We start from the raw sequence: 20,436 nt of genomic DNA on the forward strand, positions 1-20,436 counted from the left end.
AGCCCAGCAGGTCGAGGCTGCAGTGGCCGAGAGCAGCCACTGCACTCCAGTCTGGGAGACAGTGAGACTCCAACTCAAAAAAAAAACAAAACCCGAAAAAAAAAGAGTATAAAGAAACAGAAGAAGCCAGTCACAAAAGACAACATAGTCTGCGGTTCTGTTTATGTGAGCGGTACAGGTCAGGCTGAGAGTTGGTAGGCTCGTGGGAGTGTCTGCTGAGGGTCACTGGGTTTCTTTCAAGGGTGATGAAAATGTTCTAAGTGATGGTGATTGTTGGACAAACCTGTGAACATACTTAAACCTTTGAATTGTAGGCTTTATATGGGTAAGTTGTTTAGAATGTGAGTTAAAGCTCTGTAAAGCTGTCTTTTAAAAATCCAAGACTAAGCCGGGCTCGGTGGCTCAGCCTGTAATCCCGCGCCTTTGGGAGGCTGAGGTGAGAGGATTGCCCGAGCCCGCGGGTTCGAGACCCGCCTGGGCAGCGAGACCTCATCTCTACAATAAATCAAAAAATCAGTCGGGCATGGTAGCGCATGCCTGTAATTCCAGCTACTTGGAAGGCTGAGGCGGAAGGATCGCCAGAGCCCAGCAGGTCGAGGCTGCAGTGGCTGGGAGCGGCCATTGCACTCCAGTCTGGGTGACAGAGTGAGACTCCAACTCAAAAAAAAAAAACAAAATCCAGGTCTACTTTTTAAACATTGTATACCATGACCAAGGAGGAATTTTTTTAAGACTGCAAGGCTGATTCATGGCTTGAAAATCAACCTATGTAATCCACCATACTAACAAACTAAAGAAGAAAAATCACGTGATTCGATAAAGCTGAGAAAGTCCTCTGTTTCTTTTGTTTTTATGATGAATGGGTGTTGCATTGCTTTTTCTGCATCAGTTGACGTGTGACATGGATATTACTCAGCAACAACTTGGAGGGATCCGAAGGGAATTATACCTTGTGAAAACAGCCAGTTCCAAAAGAGGACGTGCTGTGTGATTCCGTTTGCGTAACATTCTTAAAATGATGACATTGTGGAGATGGAGGTCAGGTGGTGGGTGTCAGGAGTTGAGGAGTGCGTGACTGTGGGAGGACCGCGTGGGGATGGGGGTGGGCAGGAGCCCTTCCATGTCTCGCTGGTCCCCGTGCCAGCAGCTTGGCCGAGACATGGCACTGTAGTTTTGAAAGGTGTTGGGGAAGCCAGGTGGAGGGCGCGAGGGGTCTCTGGTTTTGTTCTAGTGCATGTAAATCTACAGTTGAAAAGACACTGTTTTCGTACTAATCCAGCATAGTGTATGAAGAACAGGTTATAAAATACACACATTTTACGTCCATTAAAAAAAAAACCCTGTGTATATTGTAAATCCAAAAGGAATGGCGAAGAGAACTTTTATCCACCTCATCCATTTCAAGTTGCTGTGTCCACTTTGAAGGGCAGCTTGGCACTTCCAGCAGTGGAGGGCCATGTACTCGCTCAGTGGCCATTTCACGCTTTACTTCCATGTCCACAGTGTGGCTATGTCACTTCCACTGCAGAGTCTTGTCTTACTCAAGTGTCTCTTTCTTTCCTCAGTTTGTCAGAAGACATCAGAAAACAAAAAGAACCAAACATTGTTGGTTGATCCAGAAGGCAATTACGGCTCGTTAACCATGTTTCCTAGATGTGGTTTTAACCTGATATTAGCGAAAGAACATGACATGGATTTAATATACCCAATGAGCAGCCATTTTAACATTGCCTAAATCTCATGTCTTCCTAGCAGTTCACTTAACTTACCCTCTAATCACTAGCCAAGGATAGAACCAGTGTCTTTGATAGTTGTTTTAACAACCCCCATTCCCAACTTGTTTTGTACGAATTAGCTTTTCTATTTCAAGTATTTGCTTCCACCCATAAGGCCCAAGTTAACCCAATCAGCCCTTGGCGACCTTCCTGACACAGACCCTATCACCATGGCAACAGTCTTGTGACTAACCCACCCATCTGCCTGCTGTCCATCACCTGACATCAGTACCTATGTGTACCTGCCCTCTGTGATGATGTGGAGCAGACCACCACCCAACCATCTTAACGACCCACCCCCATCAAGGAGACTGTTTAAAAGCATTCAACCATGAGCAGCCAGCTGCCTTTACCTTACTAGACTGATATGGCCATCGCTGTGTTTCCTGGCTTTGGCCCCCTTTCCTACCTTGAGAAGTCGAATCTCCTCTCCTCCTCCCCTGCCTCATTTACTTTCTAAATAAACTATATTTTCTAATCTAACTTCTGTGCAATTCCTTGCATCTTTGTCGCGAAACCAGATCACACATCAGACACCCACACCCCTGGCAGGTCTGACCTAATGTTCCAGAGGCCTTGTGGGGAGTGTGACCTAACATGTAGTTTTCCAGTGTAGCTGTTCACTGTTTAGTAGGCTTCTGTGCTATGTTAGCTTTGACGATGTTTGCATTTAAATTCTAAGAAATAAATCCCAACTCTTTTTATGCTATGTCTCTAAATAGAACTTTCTGTCTGTTTGGTATAGGAAAGCCATGGCAGAAAAATACATCAAGGCGGCTGCAAAGCTCATTGCTCCTGTAATCGACACATCTTTTGCTCTGGGTTATGACTGGTGAGAGAGAAATTCAGTAGAAGTGCATGGAAATGGTGCTTTCATAATTTATACCTTTAAAACTTTAAGTTCATACTATAAGTGAGTAATCATGAATGTTGATTTGATTTTTTTCAAGCAGATAATATGTATGTTAGGATTAATATAGGCTATTGTAAAAGTTCTAATAAGATACTTTATTGTGGTCAGGTGCAGTGGCTCACGCCTATCATCCCAGCACTTTGGGATGCCAGGGCGAGAGGATTGCCTGAGCTCAGGGATTAAAGACTAGCCTGGGCAACTTTGTGAAACCTTGCCTCTACAAGAAATCAAAAAATCAGCCGGGCATGCTAGTATGTACCTGTAGTTCCAGCTACTTGGAAGACTGAGGTGGAAGGAGCACCTGAGCCCAACAGGTCAAGGCTGCAATGACTGTGCATGTACCACTGCACTCCAGCCTAGGCAACAGAGTGAGACTCCAACTGAAAAAAAAAACAACCAAACTTTATTGTTCATGTCATATTGTGAATTAATCAGTTATGTGCCGCGTAATGATGTCTCTGTCAATGATGGATTGCATATATGACAGTGGTCCCCTAAGATCATGAAGGTGAAAAATTCCTGTCACCTAGTGACATTTTAACTGGTGACATTGTAGCACCACGCATTACTCGCTTGTTTGAGGTGATGCTGGTGTAAACATGCCTATGCTGCCAGTCATGTAAACGTGCCCAGTGATGGCCAGAGCTTCCACACTCGCTCACCACTCACCAGTGCACCCAGAACCATTTCCAGTCCTGCAGGTACGAACCCTGGATAGGTGGAGCATTTAAACATCTTTTATGTCAAGGGTTATTGAACCTTTTCGGTGTTTAGATAGATTTAGAAATACAAATACTTAGTGTGTGTTACAGTTGCCTACAGTATTCCTTTATAGGCACATGCTGTGCAGGTGTGTAGCCTAGGAATAATAGGCTAGATCACGTAGCCTGGGTGTGCAGGAGGCTACAGCAGCCAGCAATGTGGCAGTGTACATTCTGTGATGTCCCCACAGTGACATCCTTGCCTAAGGAAGATGTCCTCAGAACAACTCTCCATTGTCAGGTGATGTGTGGCTGTGTGGCAAATGCATAAACCTGTGATGCAGTCACATCTTATCATTATCTGGTGTTGTATGCTCTACACAGTGTGCCCATTGGCACAGGAGGTTTACTTACACCAGCATCACCACAGGCACATGAACTATGTAAACATTACGGTGACCATAGTGTCACTGGCAGTAGGAAACCCTCAGCTCCGTTATCATCTAATGGGATCACCACTGTCTACATGGGTGGCCATGGACTGAAATGTCCTTATGCAGTGTATGATTGCTTTTGTTGAAATGGGCCTGTCACTTGTTGAAAGACAGCTAATCCAGCTCCCATAACTTCCCCGTAGTCTGCATCAGGGTTCTGAAGTGGGCAGTGAGTATTTACATTTTTATTAAGCCTCTCAAGTGATTCTGGGACATCCATGCTGACTGCATATTAAAATCAGGGCATTTTAAATTATCCTAATGTCCAGGCTGCACTCCAGACTAGTTAAATTAGAATTCCTAGGTGTTGAACTCAAAAGTCAGTATATATAAAGCCTTCTAGGTGGTTCTGTGATATACGAGGGGGAACCCCCCCAAAACCAGAATTTTTAAATAGACAATTGTGTATTTATTCTTAAGTGTTTAAACTTCAGGACCCTTCAAAGTACTCTCTGTTGGATGCAATACACCTATCGAGATACTTTTTCCACTGCTCAAAAAAACAGTTTTTGAACCCGTCGATTTTGATGCCTTTTAGAGTTTCTGCCATTTTTTATTTCACCTCTGCCACATCAGCAAAACGTTTCCTTTTGAGGACGTTTTTCATTCGGAGGAACAAACAAAAAAAATGTCTCTCTGGGTGAGATCAGGTGAATAGGGAGGGTGGGGCACAGGAGTCATGTTGTTTTAGATCCAAAACTGCTGAACACTCAGCATGGTGTGGGCAGGTTTGTTGTCATGGTAGAAAAAACAGTCATCTGTTTGCCACAACTTGGGATGTTTCTTCCGTAAATCATCTCTCACAACAATACGAGCTGGTATACTAATGCCGATGAATTCCTTGAACACCTACCTAGTAGGAGAAGCCTATACCACGAGGGGCCTGCCCTGCAAAAAATAATTCTGGGGTTTTTTTGGTCCTCCCTTGTATATCCAACATACAGAACTACGGACGGCTCTGTGCTATGTGAATAATTATTGGATGCCACTGACCGAGCGGCATCCTAAAAGTAAAGGTTCAGTTGGTCTTAAGTGGAACAGAAAAATCTCTATTTTTTTCAGTGTCTTCCAGGTGACTCTGGTGTGCAGCCAGGTTTGGAAACTCATTTCATACTTGCCTTCAAATGAAGCTCAGGTGTTTCTGGAATATCATTCCCCAGTACCCTGTGTCTTTGGGCTCCTTATAACATTTCTGGCACAGAACTTGGTTTACTGGTCTCCTCTCCCATACGGTCCCAAGCCATGCCCTACTTACTCATCCTTGCAGTCCCTGTACCAAAACATACCCTCTGACTGCAACAGTACTTAGTGAACATCTGCCAAGCACATCAGTGAGTTGGTGGTCTCCAGGTTTTGCTTGAAATCCTGTTAGTGTCAGCAGCTGTATCTCCAGGTTACTCTGCTGGGTGGGACTGAGGACAGAAGGTCATTCAGAGGGGTACCAAGCAGATGGGAGTTCAAGTTCTGCCTCCCCACTTCAAGCAGTGGGCCTCTTTAATATAGCAGGTCTTCAAAAAAAAGATTCTGATTGAAGAAAGGAATCTTCTGCCTTGAATGTTTCTAATCAGTATTGTTTTAGACTAGTAAACCCTCAGTAAAAATGTGTTTTACGTTGTTTACTGAAGCAAGTTTCGTGAAGTAATTTTTGCTCTGATAATGTATAATGCCTTCTGATACTTTTTCTATTCTTTTTAAATGATAAGTAGAAATTGTATGTATTTATGGTATACAGCATGTTTTCATGTATATGTACAACTGTGGAATGGCTAAATCAAGCTATTTAACATATATGTTGCTGGGCATGCATGTAATCCCAGCACACTTGGAGGCCGAGACGAGAGGATTGCCTGAGTCCAGGGGTTCAAGACCAGCCTGGGCAACATGGCAAGTCCTCTTCTCCATAATAAAACAAAATTTTAGCCGGGTGTGGGGGTGTGCACCTGTAGTTCCAGCTACTCAGCAGGCTGAGGCAAAAGGATCATCTGAGTTCAGCTGGTTGAGGCTGTGGTAGCTGTGAGCATGCCCCTTTACTTCAGCCTGGGTGACAGAGTGAGACTCTGACTCAAAATTTAAAAAATATGTGTGTGTGTCTGTGTGTGTTACCTCACATACTCATCGCTTTTTTTGTGATCAGAACACTTAAAATCTACTCTTGTTGTTTTCCAGTATATTATTATCAATGATGGTTGCCATGAGGGACAGTAGCTATCCTTCACATACTCCTCCTCCTCCTAACTGAAATTGTGTGTCCTTTAGCCACACCTTCCCAACCCCCTCACCCCATTTTTCTGCTTTTAATAAGGTCATGCATGACCCACTACATTCACTTCAAGACCTCAGTTTGAGGTTGGGCTCAGTGGCTCAGGCTGTAATCCCAGCACTTTGGGAGGCCAAGGTGAGTGGGTTGCCTGAGCCTGCTAGTTTGTGACCAGCCTGGGCAACTTGGCACGACCTCATCTCTACAATAAAATGAAATAAAAAATTACCTGGCATGGTAGCACATACCTCTAGTTCTGGCTACTTGGAAGGCTGAGGCAGAAGGATCGCCAGAGCCCAGCAGGTCAACACTGGGGTGACCGTGAGTGTGCCACTGCACTCCAGCCTGGGGGACAGAGTGAAACTTCAACTCAAAAAAAAAAAAGACCTCAATTTGAAAAACACTGGTCTTGGTGTAATGGGTTTTGGTATAAACAAGAATCGGGTTCAAATTCTTGACATTTTCTATCTGTATGTTCTCAGATCTTCCATTTTCCCATCTGTAAAATAAAGATAATGCTGTCTTTTAGTGATATGAGGAGAAATGTGATCATGCTTATAAACTATCGCAGTGCCTGATATATAGTAAACAGTCTATGTTCTGTGCTTTCATAAACAGATCTGTGATAGTCTGTTCAAACTGGGCCACAAAAAATTTAATTATTCTAAAAATTCTGTAGAATTTTTCTCACCATGAGAGCATTTAAGAGATTGAAAAATATAAAAATAATGTCATCTGTTACAAATTGAAGTTGTTTTAAAAAATGAGAATATAGGTTAGGCATTGTGGCACATGCCTGTAATCCCAACACTTTGGGAGGCTGAGGTGGCAGAATTGCTTGAGCCCAGGAGTTCAAGACCAATCTGGACAACATAGTGAGATCTCATCTCTATAAAAAAAAAATCAAAAAAATTCATTGGTCATGGTGGTACACTCCTGTAGACCCAGCTACTCGGGAGGCTGAGACAGGAGGATCACTTGATTCTAGGAGGTCAAGACTGCAGTGAAATGAGATGGTACCACTTTACTCCAGCCTGGGTGACAGAGTAAGACCCTGTTTTAAAAAAAAAAAATTCAGTAACGTAACCCTTTGCACTCGATGTCCCCTCTGAGGGGACGGTGTAAATCTAGCAAATCTCTCAGATGTTCCCTTTCAGGGGACATAGATTACTGGTGATTATACAGGACAAATTTATGCCAGCACAAACTTCAAAAATATATATTTCCTTGAAGTTTTCCATTGAAATTGCTGGAAAAAGCAAATAAAGAGATGGAATGTATACTGAGGTATGTGTTAAAAAAAATCAGCTGGCATCACGTAGAAAGAGAATGTGTTAAGTGCTTTCACAGTGGTGCACAGACTAGACAGTAAATTACATATTAATGTGGGAGAAGAAGATGAGACCGCATTGTCTGCTCTGACAGAAAAACACCAAGTGGAAGACATTAAACAAATTACTACTGCACATGTATCAGTGAACCTGCAGTGCACTCTGGTGACTGTTTCACATGGTACCACATTAGAAAAATATAAAATATAACATTTTGATTTTTTTGTCATAAATTTCTCAATGTCTAAAATTCCATTATAAGCCAAATATCATTACAATAAAATAATTGGTGCCAGTGCTATACTATATAATATGAAGAGATTCATTTTTCATCATTTCATTTAAAAAGCGCGATCGAGTTGCTGGTAGGTGACCTGTGAGAGGTTTCCAAGTGCAGAGGGCTAAAGCTTGTGTTGGACGAAACCCTGTTTTTAAAGGGTCCCTTGTGCTTAACCTTACAGAGCACTGGGCAGCCTTCTAAAATCCTTCAAAAGTCACATTTAAGAAAACTCACAGCATAAATACACTAAAATGAAATCAAGTCGCTTTTTTGATACCTTCCCTTACAGGTGCGTGGAGGTGGTGAAAGCATCTCAGTATGTAGAGCTCGCCGATGACCTGGAAATAAACAAAGCAATGACGTACTTGAGACAGAGGGACTTTAACCAAGTAAGTTTGGAAAGGTATTGTACACAGACTTTCAGATCTTAATTCTGAAATGGGATAATATTTTTTATTTCTATTTTAACATAATTTCCATTGATTTAGTTTTAAACTTTCATTAACTTTTACCTATTTGTCCTATTTCCTTTTTATTATTTTTATTTTTAGTTGGAGTCTCACTCTTTTGCCCAGGCTGGAGTGCAGTGGTGTGATCATGGCTCACTGTAGCCTCCAACTCCTGGGCTCAAACAATCCTCCTGCCTCGGTCTCCCAAGTAGCTGGGACTACAGGTGCATGCCACCATATGCAGCTACTTTTAAAATTTTTTTGTAGAGACAGGGTCTTTCTATGTTGCCTGGGCTGGTCTCAAACTCCTGGACTCAAGCTATTCTCCTGCTTAGGTCTACCAGAGTGCTGGAATTACAAGATTGAGCTACTGCACCTGACCTCTTCATCTTATTTTTTTCAAATGTGAATACCTTCCTTGTATAGCATGGTTGCTAAATTACCAAGCCGTTTTCTAGTTTAGAGATTAACTCTCCCCTAGAGGATTTCAAATGGTTCCAAAGCACTAAGGTTTTCAGGTCAGCGACAGTGCGTGTGGAACCAGGAGGCCGGGGGCCCAGACAGCAGCTTACTGTGCTTCCATCCTGCTGTCCTCCTCAGAGTGGCTTCCCTGAGTCTGTTACTGTGTCTGGTTTCCTCACTGACACTGCATTGGGAGTGACAGCTCCCAGGTCTGGGCTCAGCGTCAGAACCCTCCAGAGCTCCCACAGCTGTGGCCACCTTGCTTGTTTCGATGGGGTGGGGTAGGGTAGGTACACCTTGCCAGGTCGTCTCTCGCGTGGGATTGTGCCGATGTGAGACCAGGCTCCGACAACTGCGAGAGAAAGCGGATCCAGAGAGCAGAAGGAAGCCTGGTGTCCTGTCAGCACCCACGTCTGGGGTCATGGGGCCACGCTAGGTTAGAGCAGAGAACAGGGCCAGAGGAAGCTTTCCCTGTCCTGTGCTTCCAGCTTCTCTCTCCTCTGGAAGAGATAGGACCACCCGGAGGTCCTCACAGAGCATGAAAGCAGAAAGACACAGGCCCAGCGCCTGTGAGTCACTGTGTGGCTGCTCCCACGCAGGGCCTTGGGGTGGTCCCTTTGCCTGTGTCAGCTTCCTGTGCTTAATATTTTAGCATTTACAAAGCATTTGAAAAAGACTTTTTAGATTGTCTTTCTGTGTGTTCTGTCACTTGATCCTCACACCCCTGGTCATTAAAATGCGACTGAGGACTCACTAGCGTTGTCATAATGCTTTCTCAGTGGAAGTGAAGCAATCTAAGTGGTCTTTGTCATCTCTCTGAAGGGATGCGTGGACCCAAAACAGAGTGCTGTGTGTGTGAGAAGGTCTGGCAAAGGTGGCAGCATAGGGAGAGCCGTACTTACCAGTTTTCTCCTGACACTGAATTCTGAGTGACCTTTTTAGAAAGGATTAACAAGGCATTGCCATGGTTTGTGTTCTAAAGCTATGTCGTTAAGAAATAAACTCTCTCTCTATACTTACCTGGCAGGGGAGATACCATGATCACGAAGGTGGTTTTCCCACGGTGAGGCTTATCCGTTACACTCTGGATGTGCTGACCCTTGTGATTTCCCCAAATGTGGGAAGTTCAACTGCATTGGGGGGCTGCATTTGTACTCTCCCCTATAAAGAAAAAAAAGAAATAAACACTCTAATTTTTTATGTTAAAACTCATTTAACTTAGAGTTACTGGCTGTTGCTTTCCTAGCTATTCTTGTTCAAAATATCTTTTTTCCATTTGTATTTTCTAGTTTTTAATATCAATTAGTTTACAGACATTTTTAAATTGACATTTCTGCTTTCTCTCCAACACTGCTGCTTTCACTTTGTGTTTCTTTTGTTTGTGTATTGTAAGTATGAGGAGGTGGGTATACTACAATCTTAGTTTGAAAGGAACGCTGTTAGGTGAAAACAGTTGGGTTGACATAGCTCATAATGATTCTTTAATGAAGACTGCTTTCTTTGCAATTAAAAGTGAAAGAGAACAATTTATGCCTTCTTCGATAAGGATGTAATTCTAGAGTTAGCTCCAAATACTTTTTTTAAAAGAGAAGCTGATGAAATCATGGAATATAGCCGGGCTCGGTGGCTCAGCCTGTAATCCCGTGCCTTTGGGAGGCTGAGGTGAGTGGATTGCCTGAGCCCACGGGTTCGAGACCCGCCTGGGCAGCGAGACCTCATCTCTACAATAAATCAAAAAATCAGCCGGGCATGGTAGCGCATGCCTGTAATTCCGGCTACTTGGAAGGCTGAGGCGGAAGGATCGCTGGAGCCCAGCAGGTTGAGGCTGCGGTGGCCGGAAGCGGCCACTGCACTCCAGTCTGGGCGACAGAGTGAGACTCCAACACAAAAATTAAATAAATAAATAAATCATGGAATATGTGTCTTTGTGACAATGATGGTGTTTGTAACCACTTTTGTAATAGAAAAAAATACTCTGCCAAAAAACCAGAGGTGGATGAAGTGAGTAGTTGTCTGGTGCCAGTGATAGTATAAGGGACAGACCTGGGGGACAGCCAAAAGCGAGAGCTGGCAGTATCAGCCATGAAGGACACTGGGTGGCACAGAAAGCTCCTTCCCATCAGCTGTTGAACAAGCCCTCCAGCCAATGGTGTTTATGTTCATGATCTGTTTTGTCATTTGCAAATAAATTTAGACCACTTTTATCAGTTTCATTTATAAATAAGTTAATTTACAATATTTTACTTTTTTTTGTTGGTTTTTTGGGTTTTTTTGAGTTGGAGTCTCACTCTGTCGCCCAGACTGGAGTGCAGTGGCCACTCCCGGACACCACAGCCTCGACCTGCTGGGCTCTGGCGATCCTTCTGCCTCAGCCTTCCAAGTAGCTGAACTACAGGCGTGCGCTACCACACCTGGCTGATTTTTTGATTTATTATAAAGATGAGGTCTCGCTGCCCAGGCGGGTCTCGAACCCGCAGGCTCAGGCAATCCACTCACCTCAGCCTCCCAAAGACGCGGGATTACAGGCTGAGCCACTGAGCCCAGCAATATTTTACTTTTAAAAACAAGTATTGGGTATGCATTCATGGACATGAAAAGAACAGTTATGAAAGCAGCCCATTTCAAAACAAAAATCTGAGCCAAAAAATACCTGAGAGTGTTCCTTTTACTTGAATAATTATATAGCCTTTTTAAAGTAGTTCATAGTTTAGAAACGTATAATATGAAATGTGTTTACTCTGTCAAATGACATAAATTCCAAGTACTTTTGCTAATTCTTTTAAGTAATAGCTTTGGTATGCATTGCTTGTTATATATTATTTGGATTCATAGTCACGATTTTGGGAGAAAATAGATTTCATGTTAAAGGTAGCCTTAGTGTATTATTAATGAGCTCCAAAGTAGTAAATATTGGAATTTAAAAATTAGACACATTTCCTTGTTTATTATATTTTATATCATAATATGAATGGCTCTTCCCAAAGGAATGATATAAACTATTATAACATTCCCTTTAAAAACATACTGTTGCTCAGTAGCTTGCTTTCTGTATTCTGTTTTATGGACGTTGTAAATGTTAGAGAACAGCTCTCTTCCCTGTGCACTTGACTTCATTGAATTGAATGGGTAAATGAGTAGTACCTAGCCAAGTGCCTTATACTTTGAAATAACACACATTTATTGTTACACACCCTAAGGGTGAGGGTTAAAGCATCTCAGCAATTCTCCCAAGTGAAATGCAGCTGTGACCCCTGGCAATTCACAGCAGCAGCGGCTTTTACGCTGAGCACTATGGAGGCTGTGCAAATCTCCAGAAGGTAGTTTCTACAGGACGAGCAGTTTCAGCAGAAGTGCCTTTGGCGGTAAGCGGCAGGAGCGTCTTGGCAGCGTTGCACATTCTTTCCTAAGAGAGGTGGAGCCTCAAAAGTGAGGACATGGTACTTGGGTCTTTCTTTTCTGGGGTTGACTTTGTAGAAGTAAAAATTACTAGCCTGTAATTCCGGCTACTTGGAAGGCTGAGGCGGAAGGATCACCAGAGCCCAGCAGGTCAGAAGCGGCCACTGCACTCCAGTCTGGGCGACAGAGTGAGGCTCCAACTTAAAAAAAAAAAAAAATTACTAGGCTGAAACCTTCCAGTGGTTTTCTTTAAAGTTTTCAGAAATCCTGTAAAAGAATAACTTGCTTGATACTTTGTGTTAAATTAATCAGTAAATCACTAAGAATAACAATCTACTTCTAACTGTGCTATATGGAATCTAGCGTTTCAGAATTTTCTGCCCCTCAAGACACTTGAGTCAGCATGCTTGCTGGTGCTTCACTGAGGTGCCGCACTCTCGAAGTCAAACTCCACTGAGGACACGTCTCTGATGTGTAGCTGGCCACCACTGTCTAAGCTGGAGCAGGATTTATGCTTGGACACCAGGAGGCAGAGCGTCTTCTGTTCAGGAAATGTGTTTTAAAATTCATACCTTGGCTTTTCTTTCTGGCATTCCACAGTGACTTGTAGGTTGAGTGCTTGTTCACCCTCACGCAAGGTGTCTGACCATTCTTTTGTCTTTTTTTGGTTAGGATTATCTCAGCCCTGCCAGGTAGTTTAAAATGTGCTTTCATTTCTTATGACTTGAAAATGTAATTCTGTTTGAATCTACTTCAGATCATTTTTATAATATTCCCAGGATTATTTTCTGTTATTTGTTTGGAATAGTCTCATCCATTTGTTTTTCTTTCCCTCAGGAACCCCAGTTACATCTATATTAGATCTTGTTGTGGTGCCCCAGGCTCCTGTCTTCTTTTCTAGGAACTCTTTCCAGCCTTTTCTTTTGTGATGCTTTATTTAGCCTGAACATTTCCTGGCATCTTGGCCTTCTCCAGTGCCTTTAAGATATATTTTTAGTATTTTACATAACTTTTCTAGTGTTTCTGCTAGAGGTTGGTCTTCTGTAGACTAATCTGTCATAGCCAGAAGCAAAAATCCCAGAATCACTTTGTGAAGAGCAAATCTGACCCATCTCTAGAGGGACCCCCTCAGGCCCTCGCTCCCCACCGCGCTCTGCAGGATGGACACACAGCTGCCTGGCATGACTCCCAGGCTGGTGTCTACGGCTGGCCTCCCTGCCAGTCACCAGCCCTCGCCTCAGTGGCGTCTCGTCTGCTCTTAGTCCCACCTTTGTGTGCTTGACTTCAGTTGTTAGGTTTTTGGTTCCAGAATTTTCATTTTCTTCTTTTTTAGAAACTCTGATTCTCAGATGAAACCCTGTTCTTGCCACCTGCTTTCCTGAACCTGTTAATCCACCTTTTCATGTCCTTGGTCCAGCCCTCAGGAACAGTGATCTCTTCCAGCTGCCTTCCAAGTACTGTTGTATTGCAGTGGTAGTGACCTTCAGATGTTCTGTTTCTAGGCAGTAGAGACCTTAAAGATGTTGGAGAAAAAGGACAGTAGAGTGAAGAGTTCAGCTGCAACCAACCTCTCAGCCTTGTATTTTTTGGTAAGTTTATCGCAACTAAGAGCTGGTCATGTGGCGTTTTCATTGCTAAATCTCTGTCCAAGGATCATTCTTGGGAGAGACTTGGAGGACACTGGTGGGAGTGTGCACCAAGGTATGCAGAGGATCCAGTCATGACAGGTGCCAGGCCAGGGGCTGAGCTTGCAGGCCAGGGTGAGAGGACCACTCCTGAAAGAAGGGGGAGAAAACTCATGGTGGAAACTCACATCACAGTTATGAAGTGCCCTGCTGTACAAGGAGCTGGAGATATGTGTCACCTCCTTCATGTTGAAATGAAGACAGTGGCCTCTCAGGTGAGAGGGTTTCTGTCAGGGCACTGAGTAGAAGCTGTAGCAGGCATTCATCGAGTACATACTGGATGCCAGTCGTTGAGAGCACCAGAAGTCTGAAAGCTCCCTAAAAGAAAACTTGCTTAATGTGGACCCAGAGGTGGACAAGGAGGCCGGGTTCACATCGATAAGAAGGGCATCAGAATCTCAGGGGAGGCAAATGACGCCTTAATTTATGGCCTTGAGGAAAGATTTCTTACAGAAGCTGGATCTCAAAGGTCAGAATGAAGATAAGAGAGGAAGGGGCATTTGTGGGGCTACTGTGGGCTAATGGAAACGCAAAGGTGAGAAGCCACAGGGGACGGGGCAGAGTGAGAGTCACTGTGTTGTGTCATGTCGTGGAAACCTGCTTCCCAGCCCTCCTGGAGCTTCCGCCCTGCATGCAGTGAGAGTCCCTTCCTCGTGTGGGAGGGGGAGAGAGACCCGAGGCTGGCTGACGAATGCTCCCGGCTGCAGGAGGGAGTGTGACTTCCGCTGTGTGTCCAGAGGAGGGCGCTGGCCAGGGAGGGAGATGCTGAGTGTGCTTTTCAGTGTATTTAAACGTTGTGTCGTTATGGGAAAAGAACTACCCAGGAGGCATGTGGCACGCTAGCAAGAGGTGAGTTGTGGTTGCCATCTCGCGAGGCAAAGCTTTGACAGTGGTGACCTCTCCACGGGTGACTCTGGGGTTCATGCACACCAAGGAGGCAAGAGCAAGTCAGGTCCAGAAGCGGCAGAGGATCTGAGGTGGTGTGCAGTCTCTGAGGCAGAGGAAGGCTCAGAGAGGAGCAGCGCTGAGCTAGAGGACAGCACAGGCTGAGGCTCAGAAGAGGTCCTGGTGCTGATGAGACCAGGGAGAGACCAGCCCACCCTGCAGGGAGCACTGGAGCAGGCCAGCACTCCTTCGCAAGGGCACCTGGTGGGCCTGTGTACTCTGCCCAAGCCAGGCCCTGAAGGTAGCCTGCTCCCCAGAAAGGGCATCTGCAGGAAGGACAAGGGGCCTCTCTCTCCTGCACCAGTGGGGGCTGCTCGCTGAGGCTGGTGGCAGCAACATTGCCAGCAGCTCTGAGGGCAGATTCATGGGGTGAAGCTCATTGTCTGCTGTGGCCATTCTGTTTTGAATTTAGAAAGTCACTGATGAGTTTTGTGCCCACGCTAGTGACCAGATCTTTACCATGTTGGATGAGCATGCAGGAGAAAACTGACAGAAATTTTAAGGAGACAAGGAAGGGAACTGTTAGGCTTAGACCACTGAGCAGAGATGTTGGCGCTTCTGTTCAGTAATTTGTTATACCTGGTTCTGAAGAAAATGGTTGTCATTAAAACCTTTGAGTCCGGGCCCGTTGGCTCATGCCTATAATCCCAGCACTTTGGAAGGCAGAGGTGAGAGGATTGCTTGAGCCCAGGGGTTTAAGACTAGCCTGGGCAACTTGGTGAAACCTCTTCTCTACAATAAACCAAAAAATGAGCCGGGCATGGTGACACGTGCCTGTAGTCCCAGCTATTTGGAAGGCTGAGGTGGAAGCATCACCTGGGCCCTGCAGGTTGAGGCTGTGATGGCCATGATCGTGCCACTACACTACAGCCTGGGCAACAGAATGAGACTCTGACTAAAAAAATGTAAAAACTCAGCCAGGCTTGGTAGCTCAGCCTGTAATCCCTCGCCTTGGGAGGCTGAGGTGAGGGGATTGCCTGAGCCCGCGGGTTCGAGACCTGCCTGGGCAACTTGGTGAGACCTCATCTCTACAATAAATCAAAAAATTAGCCGGGTGTGGTGGCATGCGCCTGTAGCTCCAGCTATTTGGAAGGTTGAGGCGAAAGAGTCGCCGGAGCCCAGCAAGTTGAGGCTGCAGTGGCCGGGAGCGGCCACTGCACTCCAGTCTGGGCAACAGAGTGAGACTCCAACTCAAAAAAAAAAAAAAAGTAAAAACTCTTTTGAGGTAAAGTGATGAGTGTGGTAGGTGATAAGTAGTTGAAAGTATGCTGCTGGTGTCCAGCATGGAGTCCTGTCAGTCTTGGGTTGCTGTGTTTGGAGCTGCCCATGGACTTAGTGGCCTGATGTCACCAGATGTCTGCTCACGTCCTGCCTGACAAGGTGGCTCCCCTGGGCCTGTCTGGCTCACTGGTGCAGCTTCCGTTGTCTGAGGCTTGTCCCAGGTGGGCAGGTTCAGAGGTGCCCCCATGCCTGGCACTCAGTGAGCTGTCAGCCAGGGTGACAGTTTCCTCTTGAAGCTGCCCCAGCCGGAGACTCAGAGTTGTCAGGAGGGACTGGGTGCCATCAGAGCAAGCCCAGCCTACAGAGCAGATTAGGCCTCTGCGTGCTTTGAGCCTGTTATGTTATTGGACATAACAGACATGGGGGAGAGCCATACCAGGGCATGAGCATTGGAGGTGTGACCTACTGGGGCTGTTGCTGTCACAGCCCACCATAGTCTGCACTCAAACTCCAGGTACTAGGTCCTCCCAGACTCTTGGCATCAGACCAAGGGCCATGATCTGCAGCAGACCTGGGTGGAGATGGGAACCCCAGCTATCAGGTCCCCCCCAGCCTCTCGATGTCAGGCCCGGAGGCCGTGATCTGCAGCAGGCCTGAGTGGAGATGGGGCTTTGCAGGTACAGCTCCCCGCCTTCCTCTTGATCCAGAGATCTGTAAACACGAAAACACATCACCTGCCCCCACGTATCAGCTCTGTGGATGGCGAGGGTAGTCATTCATTGAAAACGGGGCACAGTGGAGTCACATCGCACCGTGGCCCTGACATATCTGAAACCCAGCTGCACACATGTGGTCGGTGCTTCCTGGTCTGGGAAGAAGGAGTGTTTTTTGTCATCTGGGCTCTGGCTCCGCCCCTGGGGGAATACTCGTGAATATAGAAGCCTGTCTTCAGCTCATTGACTTCTCAGCCTGCTCTCTGCCCAAAGGAAGCCAAGGCTCAGGGCTTTGTTTGTTTTGGCTGTATGTTTCCCTTTTTTTTTTTCCTTAGTTGGAGTCTCACTCTGTCGCCCAGACTAGAGTGCAGTGGCCACTCCCAGCCACCGCAGCTTCGACCTGCTGGGCTCTGGTGAGCCTTCTGCCTCAGCCTTCCGAGTAGCTGGAACTACAGGCGTGCGCTACCATGCCCGGCTAATTTTTTGATTTATTGTAGAGATGAGGTCCCTTTAATCCAAGCTAGCTACACTTTTGTCAGCACAACTCCCTAAGCAGCCTGCAGGATTTTCTCCAGGTCTCGTTGGGGTTTCCTTCATGCCCCAAAGCTGCACCCATGGTTCTTCCCACAACAATCCCTTTCTGCTTAGGGGTACATGCTGCTTTGCCCGGAGCCCCAAGAGTCTGCCTGGGAGAGGAGGTCTGCCAGGTTCGACCACAGACGTTTCTGAGCTGTTCACAGAGGCGTCGCAGTCGCACCCTGGAATTTGTCCCTACCCTGTAGGCATTTCCTACTTTGAGAATCTGTTGTCACCAAGAAAAACTGAACATGAAATAATTTTATTTTCTAGCCCAATGAGTCTTAGTTCTTCTGTTTCCCCTTAGTTCTACCTGCAAACCCAAACCCTTGTCTCCTTAGCTCCTCTCTCTCTCTTTCTGCACCCGATCATACCCAGCCAATGAACCAGTCGGCCCTCTAGCATCCTGCCCAGTAGCTCTTGGCCACCTATACACCCACAGGGCTGCTTCCTGTCTCCAAGCCACTCCGTAGGTATCGCTGTCATGTCTACTGACGGCAGGTTGGATTTGCCTGGTCCTAGCCTCTGAGTGACTCCTTCCCCTGTCCCACTCAGTCCCCAGCAGCTCCCCACAGCATTTCTAAATGTTGCCCGTGGCCTTGTCCAAAAGGCAGTGTCACATGTTTTATGACAGCAGCACCCACTTGTAGGTAGCAGTTTTTGTATCAGAGTTTAATCAGAGACCACATGAAAACTTGCATGCCTGTGAATTTTCACAGCAGCATTATTCACGGTAACCAAAAAAGGAAGAGTGGAAACAGCCCTGGTGTCCATCTGTGATGACTGGAGAATAGAATGAGGAATGTCTACAGTGGAATCACTCTTCAGTCTTAAGAGATCGGAGTGCTGACACGACAACGTGGACAGACCTTAGGGACATTGTGCCCAGTGAAAGAAGCCAGAGCCGGGAGACTGCGGGCTGTGTGATTCCACTTATGTCCAGTGTCCAGAGAGGCCGGAAGCAGAAGTGGGCTAGTGTTGCCTGAGGCCAGGGAGCAGAGGGCAATGACTGCGCAGGCTCCAGGCTTCCCCTGAGGGTGGGAGCACATCCTGGAAGTTGGTGTTGGTGGCCACACAATTTGTAAGTGTGCTAAATGCCACAGAATGGTACATCTTAGAAGGGTCAATTTGATTCTGTTCGAGTTACAACAATTTTAAAAGCTTAACCAGGGACAGCCACTGTGTGCAATGGGGGACTTGGGAGTCAGGTCTCACATGGGTCATGGAGGCCATGGTGTGATGGATCTGAGGAGTCCCCAGCAGTGTGGGAGCAGCCACATGCATCCAGCTGCTTCTGAGGTGCCGAGGCCTCACGAGTGGTCTGTGGGGAGCAGATGCCTCTGCACCTACCTCCTGGGGCCTGCAGCCCACCCCGCCGTGGAGCCAGGCAGACAGAGAGGAGGTGAGTGAGGACAGAATGGCACCCCGGACGTTCTGCATGGTCCTGCAGCCGATGCTGGGATTGAGACCTTCATAGCGAGAGGCCACTGCTGCAAGACTGCACTCGCGTGCCACTCGAGGGCCTTCAGGGCAACCTAGACAAGCGCCGCACAGGGAGGGGGCTCTGGGAAATGCAGCTCCTGGCTTCCCCACACCAACCTGGCACAAGTGGCCACGATCCTTAAGGATCAAGAGGCTCCTGGAGCTTTTGTGAATGCTAGCAGGGTCCTGACCAAGCAATGGGTGGCAGAGAGAGAGAGGAAACAGCAGCTGCTGGAAGGGCAGAGACCTGGAAGGTGGCAGGCCAGTGTGCATCTGGGAGGGAAGGCCGCCCCACTGCTGTTTCAGGGCTGGGAGGACAGAGAGCAGCTTAGCAAGCGTGGAATCGAGGCATGAATGTGGAGAAACAATGTTATTCAAACAAGAGATGTTGTTTCTACCAGAGAGAAACAATATTATTCAAACCCTGAGATTGGAGAAGTCAGTTGTGAGAAATTTGGGTGCTTGAGTGTAATGATGAAAACACTTGTACAATCAGCCTGTCTAGACCGAGATAGGTGAAACTCTGATTTCTGTTCATCAGCCCTGTCATCTCAGAAAGTCTATTTATGCTGTCTGTACTCAGAACAATGAGAAAAGATCCCTGATGAGATTCAAATCATGTACATAAATGTTTACTTTGTGTAGGAAAATGAGCTTGCACAGGCCAGCAGCTATGCAGACTTGGCCGTAAACTCTGATAGGTACAGCCCAGCTGCTCTTACCAACAAAGGGAATACAGTGTTTGCAAGTGGAGATTATGAGAAGGCAGCTGAGTTCTACAAAGAGGCTCTGAGAAACGATTCTTCCTGTACCGAAGCACTTTACAATATGGGTGAGTGGAGCAGGGCGGACTTGCTTCTGTAGTCTTTATTTTTTGTGGGTGGGTGGGTGTGTGTGTGTGTGTGTGTGTGTGTGTGTGTGTGTGTGTGTGTGTGCGCGCGTTTTGCTTAGAGCACTCCAGCACATTAGGAGAAGTTGATGTCTCACAAAAAAATGGAAAAGATAACAACTGCCTCTCAGATTATAGATTAGTGTAAATGGAGTTAATGATTCAAAAGCATGCCAGAGCTTGGCTCCAAATGTGCCCTTCTTTCTTCACTTGTGTGTTTTAAAGATCTTTCTCTACTTTCCCTGACTTCTCACTTTGTTGTAATTGTTTAATGATTCGTTTGCACCAGCTTGGCCGTGCTGCCCTCCCACAAGGCCCTTCTCCCACAGTGTAGATGGATGCCTGACTGATGTCTCACATCCCTGGTGGCACTGCATATCATCATTCTTTTTAACTTTTCCTAAACTGACATGTGGGTAAAAAAAAAATCCCAGTTTCTTTCTTTTAAATTATGAACAATTTCAAACATACCAAAAAAATACACAAAATATAAATGTCCATGTGCCTGCCACAGCAGCTTATCACATGTCCACATTTTGCCATATTTACTTCAGGTTTGGTTTTTAATAAGCGGAGTATTTCAGCCATGACGGCTCCCCCGTCATGTTCTCTTCCCCAGCTTTCTGGGGCTGCCCTCAGTGGGCACCATCGCTGCCCGGCTGGAGAGTGCAGTGCTGCAGACATGTGTCTATGCGATACCAGGTCTCAACCCTCCGACTGTGGTTCATGTGTCTTTTGAAGTGTCCTGTGTTTTCTCTGTCCCGGGTGTGGCCTTTCCCCAGACGCCTGATGCTCTGGGGCCGTCTCCAGACATTTAGGTGTCTGCCTTGAAAGTGAAGTGGGATCTCTGGCCCCTGAGGAGACGGG

At 46.1% G+C, this 20,436-nt stretch overlaps 1 protein-coding gene across 2 annotated transcripts in view; it reads left to right on the forward strand.

Annotated features, from left to right (window-relative positions):
- Positions 1 to 20,436, forward strand: part of IFT88 (intraflagellar transport 88) — a 96,769-nt gene that overhangs the window by 32,789 nt on the left and 43,544 nt on the right. For both annotated transcript variants that reach the window (XM_008067985.1, XM_008067984.2), the window contains 4 exons: positions 2,521 to 2,607; positions 8,041 to 8,140; positions 13,561 to 13,647; positions 19,326 to 19,512. In XM_008067985.1, the coding sequence (XP_008066176.1) occupies positions 2,521 to 2,607; positions 8,041 to 8,140; positions 13,561 to 13,647; positions 19,326 to 19,512 (461 nt within the window). The remainder of the gene's footprint in view (positions 1 to 2,520; positions 2,608 to 8,040; positions 8,141 to 13,560; positions 13,648 to 19,325; positions 19,513 to 20,436) is intronic.

Source organism: Carlito syrichta, unplaced genomic scaffold, assembly GCF_000164805.1.
Source record: "Carlito syrichta isolate Samal-C Ts95f unplaced genomic scaffold, Tarsius_syrichta-2.0.1 Scaffold309850, whole genome shotgun sequence".
In the NCBI taxonomy this organism is placed as follows: domain Eukaryota; kingdom Metazoa; phylum Chordata; class Mammalia; order Primates; family Tarsiidae; genus Carlito; species Carlito syrichta.